Genomic DNA, 21,470 nt, shown 5'->3' with positions numbered 1-21,470 from the left:
AGGAGGGCGTAGTGGAGGGTGGGTTTCGGGCTTGCGGCTGTGAGGTCCAGCACCACCAGCCGTTCCTGCCTGTCTGCCCGCCGGCCAGCCTCGTTGGTCTGCCAGCCGCCGCCACCGCTGTTCCTGCCATGGTCCTAGAGCTCTATCTAGACCTGCTATCCCAGCCCTGCCGTGCTGTGTACATCTTCGCGAAGAAGAACGGCATCCCTTTCCAGCTGCGAACAGTGGAGCTGCTCAAAGGTGAGCCCAGCGGGCGGGCTGGGGGGAGTCTTGGGCCCCGGGTGTGCAAGTGGACTTCACCTGCGGGCATCCCCTTGTGAACATGCCAGACGCGCAGCCTCAAGCAGGGACGCATTGTTTTAACGGGGTGTGACCACTCAGGAGTCTTTCCCTGACTACTCCAGTCTAAGTTCCTTCCACTTTGGACATAGTTGCTTTTTCTTGCTTCTGATTGCTCTTGGGGCTAGGAGGTTCCACTCACCTGGAGGCCAGCACCCTCACTTGGAGCTGTAGTATTGCTAGTCTGGCTAGCCTGGAAAAACAGCTGGAGTAGAATCCAGTGAAGGAAGCAGGGCCATAGCTGGACAGTAGGGCAGGCACAGAATCCAGAGCCCTTTAGCAGGCCAGAATACCCCTTGCTCAGCAGAACCCTCCTACTGGATGTCTGTAGTAGCCCCAACTTGAGTCACCTGGGCAGGAAAGGAACAGGACACAGGCAGTTTGTGTAGGGAGAATGGGCAGGAGTGACAGTGTCCACTCAGGCCAAGGCAAAAGAAGCCATCTACTGGGCCTATTGGTCAAACTGGAGCCTGGCTCAACTGAGGTGCGTGCACATACACACACACACATACACGAGTACCTAATGTACCCTCCAGTACTTGCCTGGGCTTAGGGATAGGTTATGCAAAAATGAGTCAAACCTGGCCTGGGAACCCCAATTGAGGTGGGAACTTTGAGGTTTTGACACAAAGTGGAACTGAGTTCAAACTCAGAGATGGACAGAACTGTCTGGGTGTAGATCATAGTGTGAAAGAATCCCTCTCCCTCCAAAGCCAAGTTAAGTTTCTGCTTGGGCTAGGCTTTAACATTGGGGGAACTAGGAGGGGAAATCTCTAATGAGGGTCAGCCTCTGTAATCCACTGACAAGCACAGTGGCCTCTTGCCTGAAGAAAACAGTATCAGGTTGGTAAGGTGGCTCAGTGGTAGAGTGCTTGCCTGGGCTTGATTTCTCAGCACTACATAAACAGAAAAAGCCAGAAGTGGCACTGTGGCTCAGGTGATAGGGTGCTAGCCTTGAACTGAAGAGCTGAGGGACAGCACCCCGGGCCAGAGTTCAAGCCCCACGATGGACAAAAACAAAAAACATGGTATCAAAATCTAGAGGGACTGAGTGATCATGGCTCATGCTTGTAATCCTAGATACTCAGGAGGCTAAGATCTGAGGACTGAGGTTTGAAGCCAAAATGGGCAGAAAAGTCTGTGAGACCCTTCAATTAACTACAAAAAGTCAAAAGTGGAGCTGTGGCTCAAGTGGTAGAGCACTAGTCTTGAGCACAAAAGCTCGGAAACAGTGCCCAGCCCCAGAGTTCAAGCCCTAGGACTGGAAAACAAAAAGCAAAACATAGAGGAAGGTCAGGCAAATATCTCAAGTCTCAAAGGTCTTCTCCCTATCTCCCACTGATCTCCCCCACAGGCCAGCACTACACTGATTCCTTTGCCCAGGTGAACCCTTTGAAGAAGGTGCCAGCCTTGAAGGATGGGGACTTCATCTTGGCTGAAAGGTAATGAATCCCTAGCCTACAGTTGAACTTTGTGTATACAATCACTATTGTTCACAAGCCCTGGCTGGAGCCTGGGCTTGTGTATACAAAGTTGTTGTTGTTGTTTTTACCAGCCCCAGGGTAGAGAATGGGCTGAAGTTAGCAGGGGAATCTAGGGTTAAAAAGGGTTGTTGATAGCATATTCTCGGCCATGCTAAATTGTACAGATGAGGAAACTTCCCTGGGCAAGGGGAGTTACTTGTATTAGATGGAGGTCCCAGTTATCTGCTAGGCTCCTTCCCTGTAACCCAAGCCTCAGAAGGAAGGAGAGTATAAGTTGGAGAGCAGACCCCAAGCAGATGGAAAACTACTTCTCTTGTAGATCCTGGGGGACATTCTGTTTCCCTGGGGAGTTGAACTAACCCTCAGTGAGCTTAGCATCTATCAATACCAGGTGCTGGGCACTGGTAGCTCACACTTATAATCCTAGCTACTTGGGAGGCTGAGATCTGAGTAGTGAGGTTTGAAGCCAGCCTACGGGAGAAAGTCTATGACACTCTTATCTCTAATTAAGCCAGAAATGGAATGGTGGCTCAAATGGTAGCATGTCAGTCTTAAGCAAAACTTCTAAGAAACAGTGCCCAAGCCCTGAATTCAAGCCCCAGTAATGAATGGTGTGTGTGTGTGTGTGTGTGTGTGTGTGTGTGTGTGTGTGTGTCTTGGTTTCCACATACAAAATCAACACCAGCCCCATCCAGACTCTGGGGCTTGAACAGAGAACATGGCTAAGCCCTCATAGGGCTCACATAGAGGGAGGGCTGACAAACAGGTGGTAGGTCATATAGTGATTGCTGTGGAGAAGGTAGGCAGGTGGGGGTGGTAATTTGGGGTGGATGATAAAGGCCCACCTACCAAGTGGGAACTGATTAGAAAGAAGCCTACAGGACTTGTGTGGTATGTAGGAAGCATGTTCTGATTGGAGGAAGAGTAAAAGTGAAGACCATGAGGTGCGCCATTCTGGGAAACAAGCTAAAGAGCAAGAGGGCCAGGGATTGGAGCAGAGCAAGAGGAAAGGGAGCAGAGGGCACTGTGGCAGGACTTTGATTAATCTTAGGTATGGAGCCATTGGAGGTTTTGAGTGGAAGACTGTGGTGATCCTCCTTGTGTTTAAAAGTATTTGTCTGGAGTGGTATGGAAATCCAAGTACAAGTATTAGAACCTCAAATCACAATGGTGGTGATGTAGGATGGGGAAATAGCTGGCTCTGAGTGCTATTCAAGGTCAAACTGAAGGCTTTGCAGAAGGATTGGTCCTAGGGGACAGGAGGGGAGCCAAAGCCAGACCCCAGGTTGGTGGCTACAGGGTGGTACTATTCTTTACAAAGCCCACAGAGTGCCTTTATAGCAGAATCAGATTCACACCCAGGGCCGTGTGGCTTCAGAGCCTATGGTTTGTGAAGAGTCCAACATCCAGGGAGGCGTGAGGAGCTGCGGGGAGAGGCTGCACATACAGATGGATAGGATACATACAAGAGGAGTAGGTCAGGAAGAGCTTCCTGGAGGCTTGGAGCAGGTGGAAGAAAGTGGTACAGAGTGGCAAGCAGTGCCCCTTGTTACGCAGCTGGGAGACAGCTGCAGTAGAGTGTGAGGGGGAACAGTAGCCATGCTCCTGATTCTGTCCCTCCTGCACATATGGTGGGGAGTGGTATTCTAGTTGCCCTTTCCTTCTAGTAGCCTCTCCCAAATTCCCTGGTTCCTTCTGAAATCCATGAGATTTTGTTTCTCCTTTGTTACCTTTCATTCAGATGAGGCAGAGCTGTGTGACCTTGGCTGTCACTTAGCCTCTCTGTGCCTCACATTCCTCCTCTGTACCATGTGAATAGTGAAACGGTCTCAATAACTGGCAGAAAAGTGACTGGAGCACATCCTTCCCCCTTGTCCTTTTCACCTAGTGTGGCCATCCTGCTGTACCTGAGCCGCAAGTACAAGGCCCCTGACCACTGGTACCCCCAGGACCTGCAGGCCCGAGCCCGTGTGGATGAGTACCTGTCCTGGCAGCACACATCCTTGCGGAGTTGTTGCACCAGGGCCATGTGGCAGAAGGTGAGTCCCAGAACAGGGACACCTCCCAAGATGCTAAAGGGATAGTATATTTTTGTCAGTCATGGAACTTGAACTCAGGGCCTGGGCACTGTTCCTGAGCAATTTGGGCTCAAGACTCTATCACTTTGAGCTGCAACTCCACTTCTGGTTTTCTGGTGGTTAATTAGAGATAAGAGTCTCACAGACTTTCTTGCCTGAGCTGGCTTTGAATTGTGACCCTTAGATCTCAGCTTCCCTGAGTAGCTAGGATTTTACAGGTGCGATCCACCAGTGCTGGGTGGTACTTTCGGCTTAAAGATTTCCATTCAGACCTGGAACTTCAGAACACCAAATCCTGGAGTGCTAGAGACTGCTAGTTGTGGTGTTTTAGGAACACACCCTTTAACTACATCCCAGGAGATTCATAGACATGTCCCACTTGGGAATTCTCGGGTGCAGAATGAGGTAGGGAGAGAATGGGTACAGAATAGCTGCTGCACTGGGAGGGCTTTGTGTTTATTCTGAATCATAAGGAAAGTGAGAATCTATGGAAGCCTTCATGCAGGAAAAGAGCCAAGGGAGACCTGAAGGATTGTGATACATAGGATAGAAGTATGCTAAAGGATGAGCGTTAGGCAGAATCTGATCCTCTATCTGCTTGCTGGTTTTCCAGATGATGTTCCCTGTGTTCCTGGGCCACACTGTACCCCCTGAGACACTGACAAGCACTTTGGCTGAACTGGACAGGTGTCTGCAGCTTCTGGAGGACAAATTCCTGCGGGACCAGCCCTTCCTTACTGGGCCCCATATCTCAGTGGCTGATTTGGTGGCCATCACTGAGCTGATGCATGTGAGTGCCAAGGAGTAGGAATGGCTCTGGTGAAATAAGGAATCCCAGGAGGAAGACTTTGTCCCTGCAGTTGATTCTGCATGAGTCATTTCATCCTCTGAAATGAGCCTTCATAGATAAAAAGTTATCTTCAACCTGGGCACCAGTGGCTCACACTTGTAATCCCAAACTATTCAGGAGACTGAGATCTGAGGATGGACGTTCAAAGCAAGCCCAGTCAAGAAAGTCTGTGAGACCTTTCTCTCAGGCAGATAAATCCAAAATATTATTTTTTTTCTGCTGGCCCTGGGCCTTGAACTCAGGGCCTGGGTATTGTCCTTGAACTTTCTTGTTCAAGGCTAGTACTCTACCACTTGAGCCACAGATCCACTTCCAGCTTTTTGGTGGTTAATTGGAAATAAGAGTCTCACAGATTTTCCTGCCTGCACTGGCTTCAAAGTACAATCTTCAGATCTCAGCCCCCAGGGTTTATAGGTGTGAGCTACTGGTGCCCAACTCAATACAAACTCAGTGAATGCAGACTATAGCAAATTGAAGGAAGTACAGACTTCTAAATGAAATGTTTCAATGTAAAGCTTCTTAGAATGAAGCCATATGGACAATTTTCTACATAACCAGGAAACAACTTCCCTTTCACATTCGTGAAATCATGTTTTTGTCATTGTTTGGTGCAAGTACCAGGGCTTGAACTCAGGACCTGTATGCTATCCCTTAGCTTTTTTGCTCAAGGCTAGTACTCTACCATTTGAGCCATAGCTTCACTTTTGGCTTTTTGGTGGGTAGTTGGAGAAAAGTCTCATGGACGATCCTCAGATCTCGGCCTCTTGAGTGTGAGCCACTGGTTCCAAAGAGACTCTTATCTCTAATTAACCACCAAAAAGCTAGAAATGGAGGTATTGCTCAAGTAGTGGAGTGCTAGCCTTGAGCAAAAAAGCTAAGGGACAACACTCAGGTCCTGAATTCAAAGCCTAGTTCCAGCACAAAAAAGGGGGTCTTCATAATTCCTTATATAGGGATATAAGAGGCCTTCCTATGGCTTCTCGTAGAAGAGGGTAACACTATCCCTCCCACCCAGCCCATTAGACACATTGTGGAGATGTTAAAATTCATTTGGAAAAACTGTAAGGCAGGTCATGTTGCCTTGTGTTTGGCTGTACCTAGCCACTCTACCTGGATTCTTTTCTCTACAGCCGGTGAGTGCTGGCTGCCGGGTATTTGAAAGCCGACCCAAGCTGGCTGCGTGGCGCCAGCGTGTGGAGGCTGCAGTGGGAGAGGACCTCTTCCAGGAGGCCCACGCAGTTGTCTTGAAGGCCAAGGACATGCCTCCATTGGACCCTACCTTGAAGGAGACATTTAAGCACTCATTGAAGAGTTTGTTGCAATGAATGACTTGTGTGGACCTGTGGATCCATCCAGAAAAACAATGATTTGTCATAATAAAGAGACAAAGTTACCTGTCTCTCTGGCTGTAATAGGATAAGTCCATGAACTCTCTGGTAAACAGTTCCTTTTATGTACTTAACCAATTTTACTCTTAACATCGGTTCCAGTTTGACCTGGTCGGATAGCTTTAGTAAACACAAGGCTGCATTCCTCTTCTTTTGAAAAATTCCTGTGGTTCCTCACTTCAGGGAGGCTAAAATGCAAGTCATTGAACCCCATTCTTCCAAACTTCCCCCTTTGGTTATATTTATTTTGTTACCCAATGCAGGTTAAAGTTAGTGAAGTGTACCTTTAAAAGTAGGGCCTGTTCCTTAGGGTTCCTGACTTGCATCACAGAGTAAGAATTTCTGGACAAGTCACAGTGGTAAAAAAAATAAAACTTGACAGAGCTTTATTGAGTAAGTAAACAAGCAGTTAAACAAAAAAAAAAAAAGGTGGAAAAAGGGGCTGGGAAGATGGCTCAGTGGTAGAGCGCTTGCCTTACATGCCTGAGGCCCTGGGTTCGATTCCTCAGCACCACATAAGCAAAAAGAAAAATCCAGAAGTGGCACAGTGGTTCAAGTGGTAGAGGGCTAGCCTTGAGCTGAAGAGCAGAGGGACAGAGCCCAGGCCCAGAGTTCAGGCCCCATGACCGGACCCAAACAAACAAACAAAAAAAGTGGAAAAACAGAACGAAAGGGGCACACTCTAACAGAGTGTGGGTGCTCTTGTGGAAAAACAAAGAGACACATAGTTCCCTGGCTGTTAGGACTATTTATTTGGTAAAGGCAGGGCAGGGGTATGACTTTAAAGTTATATAAAGATAGATGTTTTATCTTTGTTGTAATTACTCTTGGTATTAACACTTTCTGAGTTCCTGGGTGTTTTGGGCATATCTTCCAGGTAAGAATGCATGCTGCTATAAAACAGATGCCTATCCTTGAGATAAGGAAAGTGTCCTGTTCTCTTGTCTGTCTACCTTTTGGGTAGGAGGTTGCTTACATTTTGGGGGAGCATTTTTCTCAGGAAGGCATACATTCTGTCAAACAAATGTTAATTAGGGTGAGAAATATATGTCTGAGGAAGGAATGCATCCTGCTGTCCTCTCTGAAGCAAAGATAGTGCTTCTGTGTTTCTCAATACCATGTTTCTGAGTTACTGTCACCAGGCCTCATTTTCTTGTTTATCCTGCCTCATTTTCCCCTAAATGACATTGGTCCCTTAAGCTTAAGGGAAGTAGATGGATGAATATCCATACCTCATTTCCCTCAAGTCTGTCCTGCTTCATTTTCCCCTAAAATGATTTTGTTCCCTTAATTTTAAAAGAAGTAGATGGACTAGCTTTAAGCTTGAGTTTTTTAAATTCCTGACAGCCATTTACCATGCCTCGTTTTCCCCTAGTCTATCTTGCCTCAGTTTCATACTCCTTCCCTGATCACCTTGGCCTCTGCTCATATTATCTTCACCTTACCTTCTTTGCCTGGTGCCTCTACTACCATTTAGCACCATGTTCCTTCTCTAGGAGATTTCTCTGACCTCCTCTGTCCCAAACCAGGTTAGTTGAACTACTGGTGCCTTAGCGCCAGTGTTGCCCTGCCTCATTCTGGCATGAGTTAGGCTCCTTGCTTCCTGGTGTGAGCATATGTCACAGACAGAGTAAAGGGATGTCTGATCAGAAATAGCCTCTCTCCACCAAATCTCTCTCCTCTTTCTAAGGTGATGTTGTCTCCCCCTGGTGGGGTGCAGGGTTGCTTCATGAACATCCTTACAGGGAGAGAAATCCCTAGTTATTTTTTAGTTATCCATGTACTGAGCAGCCTTGGTGTCCCATACTTATTCCTAACCCTAACCCATCTTCTCCTCACCCAACTCTTGTGTTCCAAACTCACTGTCCTCATGACTCTCACAACTTATTAGTCTTGTGTAATGGGCTTCTTTTTTGCAAATTTTCTAATAAATCGACTCCTAACCAGACAAGAAAGGTTGATGGAGTCTCTTTGCCCACTTGCTTTTCCATGGAGGTTCTCAATATCCATCCTTAAAATTTCCTATATGTAACTGGCTAGTGTAAGGTATATTAAATAAGATAGATTTCATTAGGTAGCCGATGAAGAGAACACAACACACTATTCAGGCAAGACAAGAAGTTTATTTACCGAACTGCTGCCCCTGCCATGCATGATGGAGAGGCATGGCTGAAAAAGGAAGGGCGGCAACCCACCCTTGAGCCAGGACTTATCTAGACCAGGGACAGGAAGAAGTGTGGCCACATTGCTTCTGGATGTGATCTCAGGGTCTGGAACCTTCCTACGGTCAGATGGGAGGCACGTTACCAGAGGTGGCCCAGGATGTGACCTAGCAGGAGGGGAAGGTGACTGCTTCCAGGTGTGGCAGTTACCTAGGTAACAGATACTGGGCGGAAACTTAGCCAAGAGGTAAGGAGGTGTCCCTGTGCAGACCTTACAGCTAGATTGTCTTGTCTTAAATAATGTGACATTGCTTGGTATAGTGACTCATCATTTACACAAAAGACCAGTGTCTGGGGGGAGGGGGACAAGTGGAAATGCCCTTGATCTAAGGACTTGCCAAGCCCTACTGGTGGGCAGGTCTCCAGGTTGTTCAAAAGAAGCGCAGATTCAGTGCTCAGTGATACCATGCTTGCCTATAATACAAGGCCCTAGGGTTGGCACACACTGGCGGGGGGAGGGGGGGATTGCCGAGGGAGTAGAAACAGGAGAGTCAAAAGTTTCAGATCAGCCTGAGCTATGCAGGAAGTTCAAGGCCAGCTGAAATTACATGAGGAAATGTTGCAATAGAAAAACACACAAAAACAAGGGATACAGCAGATTCCTACATTGAGGTTGCTTGACTTTCGAAACCATGTCAGTTCGTTCAAAACCCACATGCAAGGTGATGGTTCCTGCAGAACTATGTATTTTAGAAGTGTTTAGATCTTTTTATAACTAGTGGTATAGAAATGGCTGAGCTCAACACCTGAAAGTCTGGTTTGAGCAGGATGGGCGGAGCCTGGGCTCAGTCCGTGTCCAATCAGAGGTGTGGGGTCACACCTGACATTCTGGAAGGTAGGATTTCTGGAAATTTGCCTCCAGTACACGTGACTTCAGAGTCAGGGGGCGTGGTCCTGGCAGCCAATCGGAGAGTGAGGAGTTTGCCCAGCCAATGAGCAGCCTGGTTGTCGTGGGTCCCGCCTCGGGTCCAAAGCGGTCACTCTAGGAAGCCGGGCGTGCGGCTCCGGGCTCGGTGCTCTCTGGCTCCGTGGCTGCCGCGGACCCTCCCCGTAGACATGCCGTTCGTTGAGCTGGACACGAACTTGCCCGCCAATCGCGTGCCGGCAGGCCTAGAGAAGCGGCTCTGCGCGGCGGCCGCCGCCATCCTGAGCAAACCTGAAGACGTGAGTGAGGATCCTGGCCCTGGAGACGGGAGGGTGGAGGAGATCCGGGGTCGAGCTCTGTCCAAGTCCCGCCTCCTCACAAGGACCTGTACCCTTCTCCCTAGGAACTCCTTGTCGGCCCACTAACCTCTGACCGTCCTGGGCCCCCCTCCCCAGCCGTGACCCTGACGTGACCCCCAAGGACACTGGCGGGTGCCCTGACCCCTGACTCCGGCCCCCGCCCCGTGCCACTCCCCTGCTCCCCTGAACCCGACGCAAACCCTGAGCCGCTCAGCTTTAGTGAAACTTGTGTCCCCTGCAGCGCGTGATCTGTACGCTGAGGCCTGGCCTGACCATGATGCTGGGTGGATCCACAGAGCCTTGTGTCCAACTGATCGTCTCCTCCATCGGTGTGGTGGGTACAGCTGAGGAGAACCGCGGCCATAGTGCCCGCTTCTTTGAGTTCCTCACCAAGGAGCTGGGCCTGGACCAGGACCGGTATGTAGGAGTAGTGAGAAAGTCTATTATGGACCCCTAGCAACCAAAGGTGGCCATCTGCCACAGGCCTCCTATGTAAGTTTGAGAGGTGGAGGGAGGGGGACAGAGAGGGGGAGAAGAGGGGGGCAGAGACGGAGAGAAAGGGGGAGGAGGAGGAAAAGGGAGAGGGCTGATTCTGCGCCAAGCCTACTGGTAGCTATAGCCTTATACCTAGCTATTCAGGAGGCTGAGATCTGAGTATCAGGGTTTCAAACCCAGCTTGGACAGAAAGCTCCATGAGAACTCTTATCTCCAATTAACCACCAAAAAGCTGGAAGTGAAGGTGTGGGCTTAAGTGGCAGAGTCCTAGACTTGAGTAAAATAGCCAAGGCAAAGGAATGGCTTCTAGGACTTCAGTGTTTTTCCATCTGCACACTAGGAAGGCCCTTTTTAAAACACCTTTCAGGGAAGGGATGGGTTAGGAGTGATGGGTGACAATGTTGTCAGATACCTTGTATTCATATTTTATATAATGGGAACTTCTTTGTACAACTACTTAAAGATAAAAATAATTAACCCGGCCCCAGTGGCTCACACCTGTAATCCTAGCTACTCAAGAGGCTGAGATCTGAGGATCAAGGTTCAAAGCCAGCCCGGGCAGAAAAGACCTGGAGACTCCTATCTCCAATAAACCACCAGAAAACCAGAAGTGGCGCTGTAGCTCAAGTGGTAGAGTGCTCGCCTTAAGCAGAAGAGCTGAAGGACAGCGCCCATGCCCAGAGTTCAAGCCCCACGAACGACAAAAAATAAAAGAAAGTAAAAAAATATTAAAAAAAACCCAAAAACCTCAGGGGTACTACAAGGGTCGTTGGGATGGCTTGTGTGATGCACCTTGTCTTGGTACCTGGCAAGATAGGAGGGTGTTTATTATCCTGAAGAAAGATTTCAAGGAGAACTGTTCTGTTCAGAAGGAAATCTGTGTACGTCCCGAGGATGAGCCTTTGGACTAGATGAGGCTAGAGTAAGGAGGTACTGAAGAGAGCATTGGCTTGCATGTTTAGGCATTTGGGTTCTGGGCCCAGCACAGCACAGAGACCTTAGACATACCTGAACATGAAACATCTCATTTGCAGCCTCCTTTTCTGTGAAAGGACGGGGCAGACTCAATGACCTTCCCTTCCCCACAAGAAGGCTCTTCCCCTCAGACCTAGCCATCTGTGGCAGGGTGAAAGTTTCCTCCTGGAGGGAAATATATGTTTTTGTTTTGTTTTGTTTTTTGTTGGTCATGGGGCTTGAACTCTTGTCCTGGACACTGTCCCTCAGTTCTTCAGCTCAAGGCAAATGCTCTACCACTTGAGCCACAGTGCCTCTTCCGGTTTTCTGGTGGTTAATTGGAGATAATAGTCTCACGGACTTTCCTGCCTGGGCTGGCTTTGAACCATGATCCTCAGATCTCAGCCTCCTGAGTAGCTAGGATTACAGGGGTGAGCCACCAATGCCCAGCTGTTGAGGGAAAATATTTCTGAGCCTAGTCTATGTCTGTAGGCAACAATGGGCATGAGAAGTCTGAAAGCTCCGGTTGGCCTAGGAAGGCTGGTGAGGAATTGCTTGTTCCTGCTAGCTGTTCAGTCTCTGTCCTCAAGCTGGGGAGAGAATTTTTAACAAATAACCAATATACTTAACTTGTGCTACGAAGAACACTATATCCATAATCATATTTGATCCCTACCAACCCTGTTCATGGCCCCTCTGTGTAGACTTGTCATTCCCAAGGTAGATAGCTCCATTGTATTGACTTTACAGGTGGAAAAACTGAGACTGCCATCCCTTCTAGTCCCTTATTCCATACCAGGTTATCCCAATGCCTAGTATTCTTCACCAGGAACTTCATGTCATTTCTGGAAGGGACACTTTCATTTATCCCACAAACTTTAATTAGGGTACCCTTTGCCTGGTCTTAAGTCAGACTGAAGAAGCCAGAATGGGCTGGTCCCCAAGGACCCTGCAGAAGGGACAAGGAGAGCTATCGCCCTTCAGACTGCACAATTAACCACATGGCATACCTACGTTGTGTTATGTCTGCTCTGGGAGGGGCATGCCCATGTATAGCTGTCACCTAGCAACCTATTCTGTCTGGGTCAGCTGAAGATCATTAACTGTGATGAGCAGATTGGAAAACGGCGTATGGGCTGATGTGGACTGGTCTGAGAGGCCACAGCGGGGATGCCTGCTAGGTGTCTTGCAAGATTAGGAGTTACCCAGGGAACTGACAACTTTTTCCTGCTTCTTGAAGGATAGTTATCCGCTTTCACCCACTGGATCCCTGGCAGATTGGGAAGAAGGGGACAGTCATGACATTTTTGTGATTGGCAACAAGGATCCATGGCATCTGTGAGCTGACTGTCCCTTCCAGAGAGGCCTGATTCTAGCAGCCCTTCTGTAGACATATCTGTGGCTTTACCTCAGTTTTACTCTTCACTATCCTCACACCAAATAAAGAATATCATTATTCAAACATTATTCAAACATGACTTTGTATGTGTATGTGTGTGTGTGTGTGTGTGTGTGTGTGTGTGCGCGCGCACACACGCACGCGTCATCCTGGGACTTGAACTTAGAGCCTGGGTACTTTCTCTCTCTCTCTCTCTCTCTTTTACTCAAGGCTAGCAACTCTACCACTTGAGCTACAGTTCTACTTCTGGCTTTTTGGTAGTTTATTGGAGATAAAAGTCTCATGGCCTTTCCTGACTGTGCTGGCTTCAAACTGTGATCCTCAGATCTCAGCTCCTGAGTAGCTAGGATTACAGGCATGAGCCACCATCACCTGTTATATAACTTCTTTGGGTGTGGTGGGCGGTCCTGGCGCTTGAACTCCGGGCCTGGGTGCTGTTGCTTAGCTTTTTCCTTCAAGGGCAGTGCTCTGCCACTTAAGTCATAACTCCACTTCTGGCTTTTTGGTAGGTATTAAAGATAAAAGGCCTTTCCTTCCTGGGAAAGTCAGCCTCTTGACTAGCTGGGATTACAAGTGTGAGCCACCAGAGCCCAGCTCAAACATGACTTACTTCTCTACTTCCTTTCCCAGCATCTGGACTATTGTAGACAATGGTGTTTAAGAGGCACACTGAAGTGGGGTGATTCCTGTTATCAGAGATGCTGTTTGATACATTTACAGTGCTGAAATTTTGAGTGAAGGGCTAACCCTAGAGATTCTGCTCTTTACACCCATGTGTGTAGGCCAGTGGGGACTTGGGTGGTACCTAGTCTAGCCTGGAACTTCCTACATACTCTGCTGATACTGTAAATTCTAACTATTATTTCCTATTGACTTCTGTGCTGACCTACCAAATGGGAATGGCTGCATTTCAGGGACCTTCCCTGGACTTGACTTTGTACATGACTCTTGTTGAGAAGTTACTGAAGCCCTTTTCTTTGCAAAATCCAAACCAAACACGAGAAACACAGTGTTTGTCATCATGCTTAGCATATAAGTATAATGCCGTTTTCTCTTACAACTGTCACAACCTTTCTATTTGTCTTGTGTCCCATATTCTCTTATAACTGACACATAATAAGTGAACTCCTAAGAGGACCAGAAACAAGGTAGACTGAGTGTCTTGTCCTTTCTGACTTCCCATGGGGGATCCTTTATCCTGCACATTTTATAGAAATTTACATTTGTAATTGAAATTGTACATATATAGCCACACAATTTCAAATTACATTCAAAATTTCCAATTCAAGTAACTTTGCAACACTGATGGGACAAAATAATCATATTAAATCAACCCACTGTTTTCTGTTATTTAAATAAAACTTTTACTTCCTGTTAGAATGTGGCTCAACATTGGTCATGATAGTCTTCAAAGGCTGGCTGTAGGGACCTGGCAGAGATGATATGGGGTCTGAAGATCCTGACTTATCCACCTACCAACTCCTGTCAGCAAGGCTCCTATTGTTTAAGAGAAGCTCAGGCTAGACCTACCTACTCAGGAGGCTGAAATCTGAGGACTGAGGCTCAAGACCAGTCTAAGCAAACAGATCTGAGAGTGTGTTCAGCAAAAGCCCAAAGTGGAGGCATGGCACAAGTGGTAGGGTGCCAGCCTTGAGGGAAATAGCCAAGTGAAAATGAGAGGCCCTAAGTTCAAGCTCCAGTGATGCTCCTCAAAATAAAAGAAAGAAAAGAAGCTCATTTTCATATTGAGTGTAAAGTTGTCTTGCTTTGAAAGGATGGCAACTGCTTGCCTGCCTGCCTGCCTGCCTGCCTGTCTACCTACCTACCTTCCTTCCTTCCTTCCTACCTTCTTCCTTCCTTCTCCCTCTCTCCCTCTCTCTCTTTCTTTCCTCTTGTACTGGTCCTGGGGCTTGAAATTGAAGTCTGGGTGCTGTCCCTGAGTTTTTTAGCTCAAGACTAGTGCTCTACTGCTTGAACCCTAGCTCTACTTCTGGCTCTTTTGGAGTGGCTAATTACAGATAAGAGTATCATGGACGTTCCTACCCAAGCTGACTTGAACTGTGAACCTCAGATCTCAGCCTTCTGAGTAGCCTAGATTATAGGCATGAACCATCAGTACCCAGCTTTGTTTCATTATTTTTAAACTTCTGTGACATAGAATTATATTCCAGTTTATGAAACACACTTTGTGTGTGTGTGCACGCATGCATGTGTGTCGTTAAGATGACTAACCTTATCTGTGAGTGTCTGTGTGTCTGTGTGTGATGTTAAGTTTACTACCTAAATATGGCTTAGGAACCAAGTCCCATCTATTCTATAGGAACAGTTAAGGAGAAGAGGGATCCAGCCCAGCTGGAGCAGGTAAGAAAGTCCTGTGCTACAATAGTCTTGTAGCTTGAGGGATGACAGGAGTTTCTGAATTCAGAGCCAGTGTACCTGCTCATTGAGGAAGTAATGAGTATCTTGTCTAGTCAGTGAGGAGCTTGATTGTCTTGGGTCTTTGCCCCTGCTGCCTATCTCATTTCCTTTGGTGTAAGTCAGCTCTACTGGCGTCCGGCATCATATCCATTTTTAGAGGCATCTTAGGCCAGGTTCCAGTGGCTCTTACCTGTAATCCTAGCTACACAGGAGTCTGAGATCTGCAGATCACAGTTCCAAAGCAACCCTGACAAAAAGTCAGTGAGACTCTATCTCTAATAAAGTACTTCCTAAAAATAAAAGCCAGATGTGGAGCTGTGGCTCAAGTGTAGAGCACTAGCCTTGAGAAAAAGAAACTCAGGGATAGATCTGGTCCCTAAATTCAATCCCTAGTACCAGCATACACAAAAAAAGCATAAAGTTCTCTCTTATGCAATTTGTGGGCAGGGATAGGATGGGGGAAACTGGGGGGCAAAGAAGGAAGGGGTGACATTGTCGAAAAAAGAAATGTACTCGCCAGGCGCCAGTGGCTCACGCCTGTAATCTTAGCTACTGAGGAGGCTGAGTTCTGAGGATCATGGTTCAAAGCCAGCCCAAGCAGAAAAGTCCAAGAGACTCTAATCTCCAATTAACCACCAGAAAAGCAGAAGTGGTATTGTGGCTCAAGCGGTAGAGCACTCGCCTTGAGCTGAAGAGCACAGGGATAGTGCCCAAGCCCAGAGTTCAAGCCCCATGACTGGACAAAAAGAAAAAGAAATGTACTGATTACCTGACCAATGGAATGATAACCCCTCTGAACAATACCTTGGTAATAATAAAATTATATATATATATATTTTTAAATAGTTTTGGGGGGACACAAATGGAGGGACAAAGAGTGAACAAATGCAGCAGTGGTACTCACTAGAAACTGTGGAAAACAAACTATACAACTTGTGGGAAAGGACTGGAGGGAGATACTGGGAGAGAATGAGGGAAGGAGTGACATTGTCCAAAAAGAAATGTACTTGTTATTTGACTGTAACTACTCTGTGCATCACCTTTATGATATATATGTTTTATATATAGGTTACTTTTATTCTGTTTTATTTTCATACTGCGAGGTCTGGGGAAAGCATTGACTTCTGGGACCTGTGTATCCAACTAGGCCCTGGTAAGGGGGCTTCTCTCTCTCTCTCTCTCTCTCTCTCTCTCTCATGCTGGCACTGGAACTTGAACTCAGGCCCTGGCCCTGGGCCTTTGCTTTTTTTTTCCCTCAAGGCTGGTTCTCTATTCCTTGAGCCAATGTTCCACTTCTGGGGTTAATGGTAGATAATAGAGTCTCACAGACTTCCTTGCCTGGGCTGACTTTAAAACCTAATAATCCTCAGATCTTAGTCCCCACTGGCACCTGGATAGGAAAGTGGGTTTTTTGTTGTTGTTGTTGTTTTTGTTTTGTGCTAGTCCTAGGGCTTGAACTCAGGGCCTGGGATCTTTTCTGCTCAAGGATAGTGCTCTACAACTTGAGCCACAGATCCACTTCTGGATGTTTTGGTAGTTAGAGATAAGAGTATCACTTTCCTGTCCAGGATGGCTTCAAACTATGATCTTCAGATCTCAGTTAGGATTATAGCCATGAGCCAGTGGTGCTTTCCTGGAAAATCGTCACTTTCCCAGGGGCCTTGCAAGGGTCATTGGGATGGCCTGTGTCCTTTCCCTGGCAAAGTAGGAAGGTTTTATTACTCTGAAGAAGAAAGTCTGATTTTCAAGACATTTTTTAAGTCTGGTTGGAAGGAAACCTGGTGTGTTTCCTGGAACAGTGGCTAACCTGGTTCCAGGTGAAGTTAGTAAGGAAGGTCAATACTGAGAAAAGTACTGAACTAGATATTTGGATACCAGGTTCTGGATGCCATACAATTAAGGGACCCCAGCCCAAGCTGGAAATGAAACATGTTGAGTTTATAGTCTCTTCTTTGAATAAAGTGTGTATGTGGTGGGGAGGGGGATCAGTCTAAATGACCTCCCTCCTCTACAAGTAGACTTTAACCCCAACCTGGCACTCTGTGGCAGGGTTTAAGTTTCCTCCCAGAGAGGAAGATACTTCTGAGCCTATGCCTGTGAAGAATGAAAGGTATACTTTTAAAAAATAAACATTTTATTATTATTTATTTTTTTGCCAATCATGAGACTGGACACTGTCCCTAAGCTTTTTTGCTCAAGGCTAATGCTCTACCCCTTTAACTATAGTTCCACTTCCCGCTTCTTGGTGATTAATTGGAGATAAAGAGTCTCATGAACTTTACTGCCTGGCCTGCCTTGAACTGTGATCCTTAAATCTCAGCCTCCTGAAGAGCTAGGATTACAGGTATGAACCAATGGCACTTGTTTGCTGTTCACACAGTGACACCTGGGAATGCCATGTCTAGTAGGCAGAAAGTGGACTATACCATACAGGTATAGACAAGGTTTATTAGGAGAACTGTCTACTTACATTCGGCATACACACAAAGAAAGTAAATCTTAGTCGGTAGCCATGTGACAGTTTCACAAGGCCAAAAGTTTACAGGAGATATATGTGGCCAAAAGAATACAGGGGCTATTCGAGGCCAAAATGTTACAAGAGATATACAAGGCACAAATGTTTACCTGGGAGAAGTGTCGAGGGATGGCTCATGTGTTTATATGTTTATGGCACCATTAGGAGGGGCACAAAGAGCACATCCTGCAATCCTTCCCCCGCGGTCATTGCCCAGATGAGGCGGCAGCTGGGGGCCCTGACCATTGCCAGGACTATGGAGGAGCTGTCTCCTCATTCACCAGCACACAGAAACCTCACACAGCACATGAATCCTCAGGCAGGGTCACCTGAGTCTGTGTCTCCGATAGCACTTGGCTTGTTTTATTAATTACTTGTGTCAGTACTGTGGCTTGAACTCAAGGCCTAGATGTTGTCCCTTAGTATTTTTCCTCAAGACTGGTATTCTACCAGCTGAACCACAGCTCCACTTTGGCTTTTTGGTGGTTAATTGGAGATAAAAGTGTCATGAACTCTCCTTCTGGGTCTACCCTCAAAAAGGGAGTCTCAGATCTCATTGTGAGTGGCACAAGAAAGGTAGGAGTGGCTGTTCCTGTTAGGAGTTTAGGTGCCAAACTGGGGAGAGAGCATTCTAACAGTAAATAATGTACTAATGATTATCATGTGCTAGGAACTCTATACTCATAATCCTATTTGATCCTGACAAGTCCTTCCACATTCCACTCGTCCAGACTTACATCTTCATGGAGTGGAAATCAGAGTCTACCAACTTTACAGATGGGAAAATTAAAGCTGTCATGCAACGGATCAGCTCGGCTGGAGCTCTGGGACCGACGGGGCAGGGATCTCGGGATAGGTGGGCAAGGAGTCGGTGAAGTGACAAACAGACACAGACTCAAAAGAGCTGCATCTGAGTGTATCTTTATTGAGGAGAATTAATATTTTTATACAGTGTGTGATTGTGCCATCGATTCTTTGTTTATTTAAGCACGTAATCAATTTTTAAGAAAAGCAAAGCATTGATGGATTACATGAAAATTGATGACTATCCCATCAACTGTTTAAGCTATGTGGTGCAAAACAAGTCTAGCATATTGTTTAATAATTAACAAACCTAAGACAGGGCTGTACTTATATTGTACTCTTTTTATTTTTTCCATATATTTTCAAGTCCTTTTGAAACCATCCTAAAAACCACTTCTAGGTTGAGTCAGGCATTCTCCGTTTTCTATAATTTTAATCCCAATATTTGTTCACATAAATTTCTAATTATTATTTTAAACTATCTTATTGTTGTGTTGATCATAAACACCATAATGGTCTAGATGTACCTAATCTTTGCATAAAATCTAATCAATTTCAAAATACCCTTTTTTCTTTTACATTAATCCATCTGTTTTTATCTTTATAAACTCCTATATAAGACAACGGTTCATTGGTCGGCTCAGGAAATGTGATGTCACTAACTTTATATTTTGTGGGAAACCACCATCTATTCCCTATAACATAAGCTGGACTAAACTTAGTCATAACTGTTGGGGGAATCTTTCTTTTCCTTTTATTATCAGGGGTCCCTATTTCTAGAACTCTCTGAGCTTCTGGGATAACCCCTTCTAGCTTAGTTTAATTCATTAATTCTGCCTGTTGTAACATATCTGGAAATTTTAAGTTTCTATATTTACTATGTGTGAGCCGCAAAACTGCTTGTGAAGTTGTAGGAGTTTCTTGGGGCATTGCCCACATTTAATCTTTGGTCCTAGTCTTTATTATTCAGAGAAGCCGTCTCTATTGGACTGGAAAGAAACAACATGCTCTGTTCGTGGATCAATAGAAAAATAGCCAAAACAAGAATAAAGGCAACGAATGTACAGCCAAGAAGAATATAGTAAGAATAAAGGTAGAGGCTATAAAGGTGCAGCCAAGTGTATGGGAAGCTTTGAACCAACACCTCCTTCTTGCAGGCATGCTTCCTTGAAGCTCTTTGTCTAACGCGATCTCTCATACAGACTCCCAGGAGGTGGCGTGGCACTGTCATCCCCACCAGTCCCTATCCTCAGCCAGACCACCAATCCCTGTGCTCTTCCATAGCAACTTCTTGCCATCTCTGGAAGGTGCACCTTCATTCATTCCATAGACTTTAGTAAGAGTCATTCTGTTACTTGCCTAAGCCAGACTTGGAAAGAACCAGAGTGGCTGATGTTCAGGGCATGCTCCCCAGGAAGCCTTCAGACAGAAAGAGGTAACACTGTCACCTTGAGTCCACTGACTGGTACAATACAATTGAGCACACAGCATACTCACTGAGGCCACTGTGTATGTCTGCCCTGGGTAGGCCATGCCCATGTATAGCCATAATCTAGCACCTGCTTGTCTGTCTGTTTAGTCTGGGCCAGTGGAAGAACATTAGCTGGGATGATAAGAGCATCAAAATGCCTCATGGGCTAATGTAGGCTGGTCTAAGAGATCACAGTAGTAGTGCCTGGTAGATGTCTTGCAAGATTAGGAGTTAGCCAAGGAGCTGACATCTTTTTCTCTGTTCTTCGAAGATATTTATACAGTTTTTTTTTTCCAGTCCTGCTGTTTGAACTCTGGTCCTGGGCACTGAACTTGAGCTCCTTTAGCTCAAGGCTAGCACTCTACCCTTGAGCCACAGCACCACTTCCAGCAATTTTTGTGTGTATGTGGTACTGAGGAATCCAACCCAGAACTTCATGCATGCTAGGCAAGCACTCTACCACTAAGCCACATTCCCAGCCCATACAGTTTTTTTTTTTTTTAATCAGTTGGAACCCTGGCAAATTGGCAAGGTTGGAACAGTTGTTACCTTTTTGTGATTGGTACAAAGGATCCAAGGTATCTGTGAACTGGCTGCCCATCCTATTAGACTCCTGGAAGAGTCAGGGCGTGGTAGATATCAGCTTTGGATACATCCTCCTGTAGAAATGCTGGTGATCCTACAATTCTCCTTCCTTATGCCAAATAAATCAAGAGGACTTCATCTTTCACATATGATGTGTGTGTGCATACGCATGTGTGCACAGGCACATGCATGCTCACACCAGTACTGAGGCTTGAACTCAGGGCCTGAGTGCTGTCCCTTAGCTTTTCAACTCAAGGTTCCTATAATCTTTTATGATAGCAAACACTGAGTAAAAATTATTACTCATAAATATAATTTTTTTCTTTTTGTCAGCCATGAGGCTTGAACTCTGGGCCTGGGTGCTATCCCTCAGCTCTTCAGCTCAAGGCAAGTGCTCTACCACTTGAGCCACAGTGCTACTTCCAGTTTTCGGAGTGGTTTATTGGAGATAAGAGTCTCACGGCCTTCCTGCCTTGGCTGGCTTTGAACTGCAATCCTCAGATCTCAGCTTCCTGAGTAGCTAGGATTACAGGTGTGAGCCACTGGTGCCTAGCTTACCTTACCATATTTTATTGAATATTACTGAAACTATAATTAGTGTAAAGGAAAATAAGGCACTGACATAGAAAAGGGCCATACAAAATTTGTTGAAAAGCAAAGCTCATATTAAAATACTACGTATTGTAGAATGTTTTTGAAAATGACAAATTGGTGGAAGAATATGGATTTGTATAACTAAATAAAGAATAGTGAACCTCAGTTTAAAAAAAAAAAGAAGCCGGGCGCTGGTGGCTTACGCCTGTAATCCTAGCTAGTCAGGAGGCTGAGATCTGAAGATCATGGTTCAAAGCCAGCTGGGGCAGAAGAGACGGTGAGACTCCTATCTCCAATAAACCACCAGAAAACCGGAAGTGGCACTGTAGCTCAAGTGGTAGAGTGCTAGTCTTGAGCTGAAGAGCTGAGGGACAGTGCCCAGGCCCAGAGTTCAGGCCCCACGACCGGCCCCCCCCACCAAAAATAATAAATCTACCAGTCCCCCAGAAGTGAGAGTGATATCTGCCAGCAGATCCACATTTTGTCACTTCATGGTGTTCATGAACCTTTCTCCTGGAAATTCATGCCTGGGCATGATCTACATTGTTTCTTGCCTTTGAACCCTTGCCACACAGATTCCAGTGACTACCCTCTCCAACTTTAACCTAAGGTTTCATTCCAAAACATTTTCAAAATATAATTCCATGCTG

General features: G+C 46.2%; 2 protein-coding genes across 3 annotated transcripts; both read left to right on the top strand.

Annotated features, from left to right (window-relative positions):
* Positions 1-23: 23 nt before the first annotated feature.
* LOC105984357 (glutathione S-transferase theta-1-like) lies at positions 24-6,150 on the top strand. The gene is made up of 5 exons (XM_013014528.1): positions 24-240; positions 1,694-1,781; positions 3,712-3,862; positions 4,515-4,691; positions 5,882-6,150. Exons 1-5 carry the CDS (start codon positions 129-131, stop codon positions 6,074-6,076), a joined length of 723 nt encoding a protein of 240 aa, XP_012869982.1. The 5' UTR covers positions 24-128; the 3' UTR covers positions 6,077-6,150.
* A 3,178-nt stretch (positions 6,151-9,328) lies between these two features.
* Ddt (D-dopachrome tautomerase) lies at positions 9,329-12,499 on the top strand. Of its 2 annotated transcripts, none has more exons than XM_013014225.1 (3): positions 9,329-9,525; positions 9,827-10,002; positions 12,275-12,499. In XM_013014225.1, the coding sequence occupies exons 1-3, from the start codon at positions 9,418-9,420 to the stop codon at positions 12,345-12,347; spliced, it is 357 nt and encodes a 118-aa protein (XP_012869679.1). In that variant the 5' UTR covers positions 9,329-9,417; the 3' UTR covers positions 12,348-12,499. The 2 variants fall into 2 exon arrangements, with proteins under 2 accessions (XP_012869679.1, XP_012869680.1); XM_013014226.1 differs by having other exon boundaries at positions 9,827-10,077.
* Positions 12,500-21,470: the final 8,971 nt, after the last annotated feature.

This window comes from Dipodomys ordii, unplaced genomic scaffold (genome assembly GCF_000151885.1).
Source record: "Dipodomys ordii isolate 6190 unplaced genomic scaffold, Dord_2.0 Scaffold23, whole genome shotgun sequence".
Lineage (NCBI taxonomy): Eukaryota > Metazoa > Chordata > Mammalia > Rodentia > Heteromyidae > Dipodomys > Dipodomys ordii.
This window is presented reverse-complemented; position numbering and strand designations above follow the sequence as displayed.